Here is a 15,187-nt window from a genome sequence, read left to right as displayed (position 1 = left end):
TGTTCTCACTCTTCATTTTATTTACTGTAATTACAGGGTTATCTCAGGGGCTCATATGTGAATGTCTTCTTTTCTCAAAGAGTTTAGGCACCAGGTGATAAGGGTCTCGGAGCAAAAAGACAGAGAAAGACAAGAAGGGACACATTTTGAAAAGAAAACCCATAGTCCTCAGTACGGTACCAGGTAGCTGTTAAAATGCAGGCTCTGGATGGGCTTCCCTGGTGGCGCAGTGGCTGAGAGTCCGCCTGCCGATGCAGGGGACGCGGGTTCGTGCCCCGGTCCGGGAAGATCCCACATGCCACGAAGCGGCTGGGCCCGTGAGCCATGGCCGCTGAGCCTGCGCGTCCGGAGCCTGTGCCCCGCAAGGGGAGAGGCCACAAGAGTGAGAGGCCCGCGTACCGCAAAAAAAAAAAAAAAAAAAAATGCAGGCTCTGGAGCCAGACTGCCTAGGTCGCAGTCCCAGCTCTTTCCTTTATTTTTTTATTTATTTATTTTTGTGGTACGCGGGCCTCTCACTGTTGTGGCCTCTCCCATTGTGGAGCACAGGCTCCGGACGCGCAGGCTCAGCGGCCGTGGCTCACGGGCCCAGCCGCTCTGCGGCACGTGGGATCTTCCCGGAGCGGGGCACGAACCCGTAACCCCTGCATCGGCAGGCGGACTCTCAACCACTGCACCACCAGGGAAGCCCCCAGCTCTTTCCTTTAAAGCTCCTTCCTGTGACCTTGGGCAGGGTACTTCACCCCTCTCACCTCCCATTCCTTGTCCGCCAAGTCTGATAATAATAAAGTTCCTGCCTCATCAGGTTGTGAGGATTCACTGAGCTAATGCTAGTAAAAATGCTTAGGCTAGGGCTTCCCTGGTGGCGCAGTGGTTGAGAGTCTGCCTGCCGATGCAGGGGACACGGGTTCGTGCCCCGGTCCGGGAAGATCCCACATGCCGCGGAGTGGCTGGGCCCGTGAGCCATGGCTGCTGAGCCTGTGCGTCTGGAGCCTGTGCTCCGCAACCAGAGAGGCCACAGCAGTGAGAGGCCCGCGTACAGCAAAAAAAAAAAAAAATGCTTAGGCCACTGCCTGAAACATAGGTGCATTTAGTAACAACACCTGGGTACTGGCATTTAGTAAATATTTGCAGAGCAAACTAATGGGCAACTTCAACAGGCTTGTGGAGGCTAAGAGAGTGCTTGGGGCACAGATGATGAATTGTGGCGCCTAAAGGAGAGGATGGGAAAGGAGGGACAGCAACTAAAAAGGGAAAACAGAACCAAAGGAAGGTTTGCTCAAGCAGGAGAGACCTGCGCTCGTCCCACTGTGGTTGGAGGACAGTGGCAAAGGGTGGAATTGAAGGGAAGATGCTATAAAGGATAAGGCTCCTAGAGGGGGCACGAAGGGATGGGGTGCTCAGTCTGGGTAGGTTTGAGGGGCAGGACTCAGGGAGACCTTAGAGGTGGATGTCCCCTGTGACAGCACTCTAAGTCATAAACTGTCCTGCCACAGGGAGGCCAGGGACCAGTTGGCTGTTGAAACAACCTTGTATAACCCTTCACGCCTGAGATGGCTGGGTATGTTTTTGTTTTGTTTTGATTTCTGCGGTACGCGGGCCTTTCACTGTTGTGGCCTCTTCCGCTGCGGAGCACAGGCTCCGGACGCGCAGGCTCAGTGGCCATGCATGGCTCACGGGCCTAGCCGCTCCAGACTGGGGCATGAACCCATGTCCCCTGCATCGGCAGGCGGACTCACAACCACTGAGCCACCACGGAAGCCCCTGGGTATGTTTTTGTGTGAAGGAATCCTTCTTCTCTGTACCTTATGCTACGATAGAATGAAATCTAAATCTGATACCAAGGGGTTTATTAACTGCTCTGCTTTATCAATTAACTGACTCACAGGAGGAAAAATTCACCGCCCCCAATTGATAGACTGTTCAGGGAGTTTGTTTGACTTATTGATTTGGGTGGGTTAAAAAAGAATCACAAGCTGGTTATCATCTTGTTACCTTTGCCCTGCCTTTTGCCAGTTTCTTTTTTTACTGTCTAAATTAGATTCAGTTTCCTAGGTTTTCCTGAAAATCCTCCCCAGACACCGGAGTCATAATCACCTTTCTCCAAATGCACCATAAATAGTTCTTCTCTTCAGCTGGGTTAAGCAGGGCAAGAACTCACAGTGCAGATGTTCAAAACACACTGCTTAATGGTGCTGATAGGGCTTCCCTGGTAGTTCAGTGGTTAAGAATCCACCTGCCAATGCAGGGGACATGGGTTTAAGCCCTGGTCCAGGAAGATCCCACATGCCACGGAGCAACTAAGCCCATGTGCCACAACTGCTGAGCCTGCGCTCTGGAGCCTGTGAGCCACAACTGCTGAGCCCCACATGCCACAACTACTGAAGCCTGAATGCCTAGAGCCCGTGCTCCACAACAAGAGAAGCCACCGCAATGAGAAGCCCCCGCTCGCCGCAACTAGAGAAAGCCCCGCACGCAGCAACGGAGACCCAATGCAGCCAAAAACAATAAATAAATAAAATAATAAAATAAATTAATTTTTTAAAAATGGTGCTGATAGGGCTTCCCTGGTGGCGCAGTGGTTGAGAGTCCGCCTGACGATGCAGGGGATACGGGTTCGTGCCCCGGTCTGGGAGGATCCCACGTGCCGCGGAGCGGCTGGGCCCGTGGGCCGTGGCCGCTGAGCCTGCGCGTCCGGAGCCTTTGCCCCGCAAGGGGAGAGGCCACAACAGTGAGAGGCCCGCATACCACAAAAACCACACAAAAAAAAAAAAAAAAAAAAAAAAAATGGTGCTGATAAAGAGAAGCTGAATAACTTCAGGATTAAAGAAAGACAGTGAAGGTCACTGAGCAAGCTCTGATTCCATATACCCTGGACCTGACCACAGAGGGCATACAGTGATCACATAGCTATAGCTCTGCATTTGTGTGTGTGCACCTGTGCATGTATGTAGACACACATACCCAACCATCCCTTACAGTTCACCCTTCAGCCTCCCTGGGCTTCTCTGGGTTCTATTATTGGTCTTTGTAAAGTGCTTAGCACAGAGCCTGGCACATGGTATGCTATGTACATTGGCTAGTGTTTTTCCTTCCCAACTGACAGCATCTCCCAGGCTAAGTCCACCCCTCTTAGCCCTAACTGCCAAGTCTTTATCTTCAGCCCTGATCTCTCTTCCAACTCCTAATCACTTAGGAGGCACCAGGCTGCGGTCCCTGTAACTTCCCACGTGAAACTCCTAATCAAGCCCCTGCCCGACCACACACACTCACACAACCAGCTTCTTGCAACTTCCCTATTACTCTTGTTCTTCTGGACTCAAGACTTGCAGAATGCTACCAGGGAAACCTAGGCCTTGGATCCTTCAGAAGATGGAGTTGTCTCAACTCTGCCCATGCCCATGTCCTCAGTTCTGTGCCCATTCACTCCAAGGGACACAGTCATCCCCAGGCCAAGTACTAGGAAGGGGCTATCCCAAGCTGCAACACCTTGGAAATGGCCAATGCCTCCTTTGCACAGACACTTCCCCAGGCCCAGGACTCTGCTCTCTACAGCCTTTGCAAACAGCTGATCGGTAGCTGGGGCTGAGGTTCATGAGGAAATGTGTGGGTAGGCTCAGACAGGAGGTAAGAGGTTCAGCTTAAGAGCCATGAGTTCAGATCCTGTTCGACCATCCACAATTCCTACCTCTCCCCATTGTAAAGAGTGAAGGGCCATCTTGTAAAAGGTGCCTACCAGAGTTCCTGCCCAAACAGGGCTCAGTCTCCTTTCCCTCTCTCTACCTCGCTTCTCAGCTCCTGAAGATCTTCAGGTCCTGTCAGTCTACAGTCACCACTCTAATTTCATTCCTGAGTGCTGTCCTGGCCATGTTGCAGACCCAGAAGACAGCTGCATTGGGTGAGACCTCACCATCTTGGCCCTATGCCCTCATCTTACAGACTTGAGGTTCTAAAAAAAGCAGCCATCTACCATTTGTTATCTTTGCCTCTCTTATGCAATTCCTATTACCTTATGTGACGGTCTCGGCCCCAGACCTGCTTGTGGGTTCTTCCAGGATGTCTGAAACCCTGCCTCATCCTGGATCCCCAGCGCCTTGCACGTATGTGGCTGGCCTGCAAGAGAAGTTTGAAAATGGTGATGCTATTGTGTTGAGGCATTTATTGGGTCAAGGTTTTTGTGGGATGCTCTTAAGAACTTTAATAAATCCAAAATGGGAGAAAATGGTGTCCAGAAAGTCTCATGGAGGTGGTAGAGTATGACTGGAAGCTCTGGTTGAGGAACACGGGAGAAACTAGAGCCACACTGCCTGGGTTCAAATCCCAGCTCCTTAACTTAAAAGGTGGTGACTTCAGGCAAATCACTTAATCTCCTGGACCTCATTGTCCTCATTTATAACATGGAGAAAGTAGTGCCTACCTCATGACGAATAAAGCCATGACATAATGAGATAATGATTTAAAACACCCAGAACAGTACCTGGCACGTGTGTCAAGCGCCAACCCCCGGAATGATGACAGCAGAGACAGACCATTTGGAAGGTGTGTGGAGGTGGCCTTCTGGAAGTTCAGGAAAAGGAACTTATACAGAAGCAAAAGAGGTGGCAGTGACTTGTGCTCACAATGGAAAGGAAAGGGTGGCTGAAGTGTTAGGGCACGTGGGACATGTTGAAGAGACAGATGGGGGGCCACTGAAGGAAGAAGGGCCAGTGGTGGCAGCAAGAATCAGCAGCTGTCATTTTTTAAGCCCTTAAGTGTCCCAGACACCTCAGGTCCTCGTTTTACCCTCCCAACCAACCTATTAAGTATTATTGTTTTATACATGAGAGGAGGAAAACGCACAGAGCTGTGACTTGCCTACTATGACACAGCTGCTGAGCAGCGAGGCTGAGTCAAACTGAGTCACTGAGCAGTAGCCTTCCCCTGCAGCCCGTGTGAGAAGGTGCTGGGCAGGATAGGTGCCCCTGGGGCTGGTTAGCAGAGCTGGACTGTACCAAGAAAGGCTTCCTTGTGGGAAAGTGCCCCAAGCCTGGAGAAGATAAGACTGAGGGCAGAACCAGGAGGGCCACTTAAGTAACTGAACCCCCATCTGCTCAAAACACCCCATTTTACAACTACCAAATACACTGCTATAAAACCCTATTGTCCTTTCCCTAGGCCACAGCTCAAGACTGAGTCAGTCTCAAAGGAGAAAATAGGCAGGTTCTGTCTATACCCTCCCCATTCTTCAAACACAAAAAAATCAGAAGATTCACCTCCCTCCACCCTCCTCCAGATACAGCAAATCACTTGGCCTCTGCCCTCCAGCCTAGAAAGTTTCTGGACTGTGTTCTTATTCCACAAAGGGCGTGAAAGCCCACCTAGCATGTTTTTAAAAACCTGGACTGAATTTTCTGATCTTGTGGAACATCGATCCAGAAGCACTCATCGACTGCAGCTCCACCGGTCTCCATCTCACACCTCAACCCCCAAGTCCCCTCTCCATCACGACTTCATTATGAAAGGTGTCCCCTCTGTGCTTTTCTTTCCCCCACCTTCCACCAAAAAGCCAAAGCATGCTCCAAAACAAAAACCAAATTTATTCAGCAGACACTTTAATTAAGAAATCCTATAAATCAGGACCACCACAATTTCAGACACTCCGGTGCGAAGTGTACGTCAATAGCTACATCTGGAGGATGAACAAGCCATTGAATCTTTTTAAAAAATTAGTTTAGCTCCTTTAAAGTTTGGGGGTGGCACCTTACTTAAAGCGCCGTCAAGTTTCATTCGGGTAAAGCCTGCGGTTTCTCCTCTTGGAGAGTCCCATTTAAACAACGGTTTCGGTCACTCACAAAGAGCTGGTGGCAGAAGGAAACTGAGGGGTGAAGACCCACGAAAGCTCAGGCCTATGGCTCCACAGAGGGCCAGAACAGAGCAGAAAAACAGCCGGGGTCTCATCCATGCAGTGAAGACATCAGAAAGGGTGGAATAAGAAAGGCCAGCCGGGAGGACAGGAGAGAGACATAAGACACTGTTTATGCCTGTTTCTGAGAAAGCTCATGGCACGGCCAAGAGTGGCCTCACGGGAGGAGGAGGAGTTCTGGACAGAAGGAGAGCACAGAGAAAAACAAATAACTCTCCTCGCACAGCCCTCTCCACCTGTGTGTCCTCTGGAGACTCTAGGAGGTGGCGAAGCACAGACAGGGCTCTTCTTGGAGCAAGAGAAAGAAAAGACACAGAGGTCAGTTAGCTCTCCCAGAAGCCCACAACCTTCCGTCCAAGCACACCGTGACCTTGAAACACAGGTGGCAAGGTCAAGTCATTTAAAAGTCCACATCCACCTCGACCCACCTTCAAAATTCTCCACCTCCCTACCTCCGACAACTGGAGTTCACATCTCCCACCTCGACCAGTCACCAATGAGGTGGGAGAAAGGGGACGGGCGATGCCAACCCACCCACCACCAAGCTTTTACATTCTTCTTCCCTCCGGAATTTCTTTGCACAGCAATTGTAGCACCATTTTCACTAAGTTCCTCCACCGGAAAATAAAATGTATTCGTGTCATCAGTTTTCAAGTATTGTTACAAAGCCCTCGCGATTCTCGCCCCTTGGAGCCGTATCTTTAAACAATCCAAGCACACGACACCCCCAAGGGTTAAGTCAGGTACAAGTTTGATGCAAATAGCTGCCATAGTTCTCCCAGTTTTATCCCAGGTTCCTGTCTCCGAGGTGGCCGGGGAAATTCTCACGCGACACGGACGCGCCCTGGCCCGTGCATTTCTCCACGCTCAAGTTTTTGCCGACAGCCTCGCGGGGTCGGGTAACTTATCGGCTTGAGGTCTCTCCCCACGCGCCTCCTTGCAGCCTAGGCGGTCGCTCCCAGGACGGCAACGGCGGCTTCAGCTCAAGGTTGGGGAAGGCACAGGACGCCGTTGGGTCCCCGCAGCGTCTTCTTCCTCCTCAAGGGGCCCTGGGTCAGTGCAAGGCGCTGGAGGGCTGAAGGGCGACAGGGTCCTGTCGGCTACGGCTGCCCCCAGGTCCGGGGGGTGCCGCGGGGCCCGTGGCTGCCACCGCGGCGACGGCTCGCTGGAGCCTCCGCACGGCCTCCTTGATGAGGTTCCCAGAGAGCACCAGCTGCTGCAGGAGCCTGTGCGGGTCGTCGTCGTTGGCGCGCGCCCCGGCTGGGGGCCATCGTCGCTGTTGTAGGCGGCGGGAGGCGACAGCGCCCCGCAGCCATCCTCGCCGGCACGGCCCGGGCAGCGCGCTAGGGCTTGCGGCAAGCTCGGCCACAGAGTAGGGCGCAGCCCGGCCCCGCACCCGGCCGCGGTCCCCGAGGGCGCAGCGCAGGGCCCCCGGGGGAGCCGGACCCCCAGTCTCGGCCGAGGCGGGCGGCAGAAGCAACGGCAGAGCCGGGGCTCGGGCCTTGTCCGCGCGCACCACCGCCGGGGGTCGCGGGGGCTGCAGTGGCGGCCCCGGGGGCGCGCACGGGGAGGCAGGGCGGTCCTGCGCCGCGTCCAGCTGCAGCGTCTCGCCGATCTGGGCCACCAGCCGGTCCACCTCGCCCGAGCCGCCCAGAGTCACCGACTGTTCCAGCAAGAGGAAGCTGTCCTCCTCCTCCTCCTCCTCCTCCTCCTCTTCCTCGCCGGCTTCCTCTTCCTCCTCCCTCCGGCACGGCATGGCCCCCCGCGCGGGCACCCGGAGCTCTGCGGGAGTCGGCGGCGGCTCGGCTGCCCCCGGGGCTTGGTGGGCCGCGGCGGAGCCGGGCGCGGTGCTGACGCCGAAGCCGGAGCCGGGGCGGACGCGGAAGCCGGAGCCCGCCAGGCACCCTCGCCGCGCGCCAGCAGCCGCGGGAGCCGGAATCCTACCGGCTCGGGTTGATTTGTAAACAATGGGTGACGTTGCCGCCGGGCCCTACCACCGCGCCGGGGCGGGGGGGACAAGCGAGGAAGTGGCGCAGCACGGGCCGTCACGGGCAGCGCAGGGCCGCGGCCGGAGCCTTCTTGTGTCTGCGCTGGGTGTCTGCGTAAGAGGGAATCCGGGGCATGGGGAGAGCTTCGTACTTCCCCGGCCGGATTAGCAGCACAGGACTATGGAGACTCTGAGGTGGCCACGATTGGATTCTCCCACTCACAGACACACCCACCCACACACCCAACCACTCGTCCTCCGACGCTTCCTCCCTCCCCACGTGTCAGCAAGACTAGGGCGGCCCAGTTCCCCCTCCCGCGCACTCGCAGTCACCCGGGCCCGGGAGTGGTGGGGGAGGGGCGGGCCCTGCGACCAGCTGGCTTGGGAGGGGTGGGGCTGGGGAAATGGGAGGCGGGGAGGGGGACTTCGCAATGGAGGGCGGAATCGCCCTAAGGTGGAGTCCCGGATCCTGCTCCCTCCGCCTAGTCCTCAAGCGCTAAGGCCCAGCGCGAGAGAAAGACGCGCCACCGCCTGGCTTAAGAAGAGCTGACTTTGTTCATTAAAAAAAAAAAAAAAAGCCGCGCGGCCAAATGAAAAGATTTGAATAGAAATATAGGGCGATGAAAAAATATCCAATTATAGGATTCAAACATGGTTCACATATTAAAGGTCTTCTTTTCCAGCCTTTTTCTGTAAAAGTGTTATACAAACAGCCACTCGTATACAACGTTATACACTTTTCCACTAGCATTTTCCCGTAAACGGTGTTCGTGTTACTGCATGCGGTTTGAGAACATGTAATGATTACGCAAGTTTCCATTAAGTGGCTGTACTATAACTTACTAAATAATTCCTTTAACGTTTGCGGTTTACCTAATTTCACCGTTATAAATAAGTGCGTGACTAACATTTTTGTGTGTAAAACTTTTTCCGTGTTGATTCTTTCCTAAGAACATATTTCCAGGAATGGAAATTCAGGTCAAAGGATACGGATATTTTAAGGTTTCTGATAAATGTACCAAATTGCTTTCCAACAGTTGGGTAAATTTACTCTCTCATCATTCATGTGTAAGCATACATTATTCGCTGCGCCTTCACTAGTATTAATACTTGAGTATTATAGTTATTTTTCTGATTTTGTAGGTGAAATGGATCTCATTTCAGTATTTATTTCTTTGCCTTTAGTTAAGTAGTTTTCTAAAGGTTTGTTAACCAATCGTACTTCCTTTTTTTGTGAATAGTTCTCTAATAAGTTTTTCCTATTGATTTTTTTCTTTTGTATTTGCATGACTCCTCTACATGCCAGAAGTTAACTCTTTTCTTTCATATTTTGCTGTGACTATTTCTTCGGCTTTTGTTGGCCCTGTGGAGTTGTTTTTTTTTTCACTAAGACTTAAACTTTAATATAGTCAAATCTACATAAAGTACCTTCCTTTGAAACTTCTAACACAATGCTAAATTTAGTCTTCTTGCCTCCAGAAAGTTATTAAATATTACGTTCTATTTTCCTGAGATTTTTCTAGTGCCTTGATATTTTTTCAAATCCATCTGGATTCATTTTGGTCACTGGTGCAGCGTGATGATACAATTTTTTTCCCACCACAGAGCTTGTCAGGCAGGGCTGTAGTTCTTCTTCAGGACAGAGGTGTTTGGGCACTGTAAACACAAGCTCTGCCCTGAACAGCTAGCTCCCAGCTGCTGGTTAAGCCGAAGGTTGTAAGGACTGGGTGGGGCTGGGAATATCATGATCAGTCTGTGTGCGAAGTCAAGAAAAACCTTGAACAGGTTGTACCAAGACCTAAAGAGATTCTCACGTCTCATTCCTGCCGCGTCTGGGTGTGTGGCTCCTGGCAAATCAGTTTACAAGTGAAAACACATGTAAAATGGAAAAAATAATCCCAGCCCTGCCTCCCTCTGAGGATTGCTTTCAGGATCAAATGAGATAATGGGAGCAGGCTTTGTCAGGCATTACACGAATGTAACGAGGGATTAGGTCCAATGGTTTACTAACAGAGGTCTGGCTTAATTCCATCGATTCCCTGAGGGAATCAGCTAATATATTCATGATAAAGTTTCCCCCTCACAGCCCACTAAGTAAAACATACCCCCAAGGCATTACTTCCTTGAACCTGCCTGGTACCTGAATTCTGCCTCGGGACCACCCTGACCTGGGATTGATTAAGGCCTTCTTGAAGTCAGCCCAAAGGCTCCCAAATCCCAAGGTGTGACCCCCTACAACTAGTTCTGCAGGTTTTGCTGACAGATCCTTTCCCAACAAGCAGCCTTCCTCCTGCATCTCTGTGGAGGGCTCTTCACACGCCTTACTGATGAGGACTGGAAGCCATTCCCCCCAGAGTGTGATTTTCATTTTCATTCTGATGGTACTTACTGGAGAATTTCAAGGGGAATGAAAATTAGGGGAGGGCTTACGGATTTCAGCAGAGTTAAATAAATGGTAATTTTTTTTTTTTCTCCTCTCTGTAAGATGATGCCTGCCTGTAAGTAGAGAAAAGCAGTTTTATGCTCCATTGACTTTAAACATTAATGGGGCTGGTGTAGCTATTGTCTCTAACCCAGCATCCCTGGAAGTCGTTTTTGTTTTCTTGTCAGGGTAATTCCCATAGTGTTCTTAGTACTATAGGAAATGGAGCTGAGATGGCATTCTTTTAAAAATCTTCCCTTTGTAATGTTGCTTTTGTGTGGAGATTGCTATGTAAATATGCCGGGACTTGGATATTATACTATTCATTATAAATATGAATTCATTACAGAAGACCAACTCCATTTTCTGGGAGCACTTCTCTGGAGAGCTCTGAGAGAGGAAAGTGCTGTGCTGGACCAGTGGGAGGCAGAGAAATGCCCTGGATTAGGAATCAAAATACAAGATGCTAGAGAGGGTCAGATGCAATTAAAAGTAATGAGAGGGTATCAGAAAGGGAAGCGATGAGAGCTGTGTGCCTGGCACGCTGGCCGCCTGCCTGGAAAGAGACATGGAGGGTATTCAGCATCACCCGTGGAAGGACACAGAATTCAAGGATTTTCTGAATTTGTTTGGACTGCATTGAAATTCTTCGCAAGGAGTTTGCTTTCCACCTGGACTTTGTTTTCAGTAACCTGTACTCAGAGACACCAGCGGGGATGAAGAGATAGACTCTAGGCTTGGAATTCCACCTGCATCCAGCCATGTCATCCTTCTGTGCCTCAGATCCTGAATCTGTAAAATGGAGGGTGATCCTTTCTTTACAAAATTGGTATATTACATAAGAATATGTATGCGAAGACTTATCACATGACCTTGGCAGGGGTGATGTTGGAGCGAAGCTCTGAGAAGCAGAAATAGTCTTAGTGATGTGTAAGCCTAAAAAAAGGGGAATTCTATGCTGTGGTCCATGAACAGATGAATAAACAAACTGGGGTATAGCCATGCAATGGAATATTACTCAGCCATAAAAAGAAATGAAGTGCCGATGTGCTACAACATGATGCTCAAAAACATTATGCTAAGTGAGAGAAGCCAGAAACACAAGGTCATGCATGTATTGGGATTCCACTTACAGAAAGTATCCAGAATAAGTAAACCCATAGAGGCAGAAAGTAGGTTGGTGGTTGCTTAGTTCTGAGGAGCGAGAATGGTGGTGGCGGGGGTCTGACTGCTAAAGGGTACGAGGTTTCCTTTTGGAGTGTTGAAAATGTTTTGGAGCTTGATAGCGGTGGTGGTTGCACAGTGCTGTGGGTGTACTAAATGTCACTGAATTGTACACTTTAAAATGGCTAATTTTATGCCATGTGAATTACACCTCAGTAAGAAAAATTCTATGCTGTATCTGGTATTTGATCTAGTTCTTTCTTTTTCTATAATTGTAACAGCAACCTATTTGGGGATGTGAAGTCATCGCATCTTCACCATGCTTCCAATGCAGGTCGCCGCTCTTTTTTGACTTTGAAGTCACATTGAAGATGTCAGATCAGATGATTCCCTCACTCCTGTTGCATGATTTTCCGGCCAAGGTGAACTGGGTCATTGTCCTCCCTCGGTAAGGAAGCAAAGGCTAGTCCAGAGGCAGCCAGGGGACCACGGTGGGCCTGAGAAAGATCTTCAGTCATCCTTCCCATCCCAAAGTTTTCTTCTGGTTACCTGCCTCTCTCCTTTGTGCTAAGGGTGTTGGTTGGGAAAGTGGATACAGTACACTGCCTAAAGGGAAAGGGGTTATTTTTAATAAAATTACGACCTAGGTAATCATAATTAGAATTTGCCTTGGACAAAACTGTAGGTTCAGATCACAGATCAGTGGTCGCCAAAGGTTAAGTTGGTGGAGGGGAGGCTGTGCCTACAAAGACGAGCACGGGAATTTGGGGGGGCGGTGGGGGGGCGATGGAACTGCTCAGTGTCCTGATTGTGGTGATGGTTACACACATCTACACAGGTGTTAAAACTCAGTACTGTACACCCAAACAAGAAAACAAACTGTAAACACACACACCATATATTAATTATGGTGGCAGATGCATGGGTGTATATATTTGTCAAAACTCAATGGACACTTCGGACTTCCCTGGTGGTCCAGTGGTAAAGGATCTGTCCTGCAATGCAGGGGACACGGGTTCGATCCCTCGTCAGGGAACTAAGATCCCACATGCTGTGGGGCAACTAAGCCTGCACGCCGCAACTACTGAGTCCACGTGCCTCAACTAGAGAGCCTGCATGCTGCAAACTACAGAGCCCACACGCCCTGGAGCCCTCGTGCCACAACTAGAGAGAAGCCCGTGCCACGATGAAATATCCCACATGCCACAACTAAGACCAAACACAGCCAAAAAAATAAATTAAATAAATAAATATTTTTAAAAACCTTAAAAAAACTCAATGGACACTTAAAATGCGTAAATTAATTATATGTGAAATATCACCGCAATAAAGTTGATTTTCAAAAATTTGCCTTGGGGGGCACTTCCCTGGTGGCGCAGTGGTTAGGAATCCGCCTGCCAATTCAGGGGACATGGGTTTGATCCCTGGTCTGGGAAGATCTCACATGTCGCAGAGTAACTAAGCCCATGGGCCACAACTGCTGACCCCGTGTGCCACAACTACTGAAGCTCATGCGCCTAGAGCCCATGCTCCGCAACGAGAAGCCACCGCAATGAGAAGCCCGTGCACCACAACGAAGAGTAGCCCCCGCTCACTGCAACTAGAGAAAACACACGCACAGCAATGAAGACCCAACACAACCAAAAATAAATAAATTAATTAATTTTAAAAAAATTGCCTTGGAACATGAAAGACACATGCTCTATAAATTCTCTATAAATCACATCATATGGGAAAGTAGGAAAGGTGACAAATGGGCTGCTGGTTGTGTGACAGACCAGGCCTCATGGGGCGAGGGAAGTCCTGGCAGGGTCACCACAGCCTGGAGCTCAGCTTGGGAGGCTGTAACCTCCCCACATTCGCTTCAAGTAGGCCATTCTGGATTTCCCTCCTGGAGTAGCTTTGCTTCTGGTTTGTTGGCGGAGGGAAGGCACAGGTGAGTCCAGCATCTACAGACCCTGACACACAAGTGCACTGAAGCCTTCCCTTTCCTGCTGCAGACGTGCGCAGGCAAACACCAGACCTTGGAGACAGTGCTAGTCTCCTCCGCAGAAAAAGCACATGACTTCATTTGGGAAAACATAAGCCCATTTGGAAATACAGACTTGAGAACATCGTCTAAATTCCTTCTTACCCGTCACAGGCCTGTGCCCCTAGGTCTAGTGAGCTGTCCAGGGCCCACAGCCTTCCGGTCCTGACCAACTTTAGAGGGGGCACCACGTTGGGAGTTGGGTGACTTGGGTAGTAGTCTTGGTTCCTCCAATACCGGGATGCTGGGGACAGCAGTCCCAGCTCTGGGCCTCGTGGTCCCATTTGCAAGGCAAGGGGTTTGGGCCCAACTCCTGAAGGCTGCCCTGGCTGTAGGATGCTGCGTGAGCAGCTCGGCTGTGATATCCAGGCCCATAATCTCTAACCCTTCCTCGTACTACTCCTGCAAAATTAGGATGGCCAGCAGCTAGTGCCGAAAAAACTGACAAGGGCATGGGGAGACTTTGTGCTTTTTACTCTGTTTCCAATTCTGTAAAATGGACATAATAAAACCATGTAATTTAGGAGCTGTTCTAAGCAGAGAAGGAGGAGCCAGCTGCACCTGATGCTCAGCTTGACAGCCCCAAGTAAACCACGGCCCCTCCCTCTTAATCCGGGCCCTGTGAATGCACACTTTTAGAAACCTATTAGCCTTGATTTGGGGTTCATTCTTTTCTCTCTACTACTATATGGCTTTAATATTTTCTTTTCTAGCAGTCTTGCCATATATTTGCCTTTTATTATATAAATCTGTGGATACAGATGAACTATACATTTAAGTAAAATAAAATTGCTGTCTCCCCCAAAGAACAAACAAACCTTCAAGGTTAAATTAGATAAGAATTTAGGTAATAATTCCTAACATTTACCTGTAGTTATTACTGTGCCATGTACTGAGCTTACACATACATTTTATTTTATCCTCAAAACAAATGTGTGAGTTAGATATGATCATCTCTATAATAAAATATAGAGATCTATAATATAGAGAGAATATTCTCTCTAGGGAAACTGAGGCACAGAGAAGTAAAGTAATCAGCCCAAGGTTACACAGCTAGCAAGTGGGGGGACTGGCCTTTGGGTGACCCGCAATCCCAATTTGCCTGGGACTCTCTTGGTTTTAGCCCTGAAAGTCTGCTGTCCTGGGAAATTGCCCTAATCTCAGGCCAACCAGGATAGCTGGTCGCTGTAACTCAGTGGTCCTCAACATTGGGGGCAACATTGCTCCTCAAGGGACGTTCTGCAATGGTAGTTGTTATAGTAATGGTAGTTATTACTATTTGTATTGCTATTATTACCACATATAATTTTTTAACTTCTCATCCTCCCTCTTTTTGCCACCACGATATCCCTACAAAAGTATTATCAGCTCTACCAAACCACTTCCCATGCTTGCAGGAGGAGGAAGGGTGTTGATTGGGAGTACCCAAAGTGAAAGGCACCTACTTTTACTTTTTTAAAACTCTTTTCTCCCTTACTTTTGGAGGAATTCTTTATTATTTATTTATTTACTTATATTTTTTTGCTGCACCTCACAGCATGTGGGATCTTAGTTCCCCAACCAGGGATCAAACCCACGCTCCTGCATGGGAAGTGCAGAGTCTTAACCACTGGACTGCCAGGGAAGTCCCTACTTATAAAAAAAATTTTTAACCAGAACCCACTTCTCTGGCTCAGCCAGCGTTTT

At 49.7% G+C, this 15,187-nt stretch overlaps 1 protein-coding gene across 1 annotated transcript; it reads right to left on the bottom strand.

The window, feature by feature from the left end:
- Positions 1-5,553: 5,553 nt before the first annotated feature.
- FRAT2 (FRAT regulator of WNT signaling pathway 2) lies at positions 5,554-7,846 on the bottom strand. Its single transcript, XM_059054799.2, has one exon. It carries the CDS (start codon positions 7,653-7,655, stop codon positions 6,954-6,956), a length of 702 nt encoding a protein of 233 aa, XP_058910782.1. The 5' UTR covers positions 7,656-7,846; the 3' UTR covers positions 5,554-6,953.
- Between the last annotated feature and the right edge of the window lie 7,341 nt (positions 7,847-15,187).

Source organism: Kogia breviceps, chromosome 2 (assembly GCF_026419965.1).
Source record: "Kogia breviceps isolate mKogBre1 chromosome 2, mKogBre1 haplotype 1, whole genome shotgun sequence".
NCBI classification, from domain to species: Eukaryota; Metazoa; Chordata; class Mammalia; order Artiodactyla; family Physeteridae; genus Kogia; species Kogia breviceps.
This window is presented reverse-complemented; position numbering and strand designations above follow the sequence as displayed.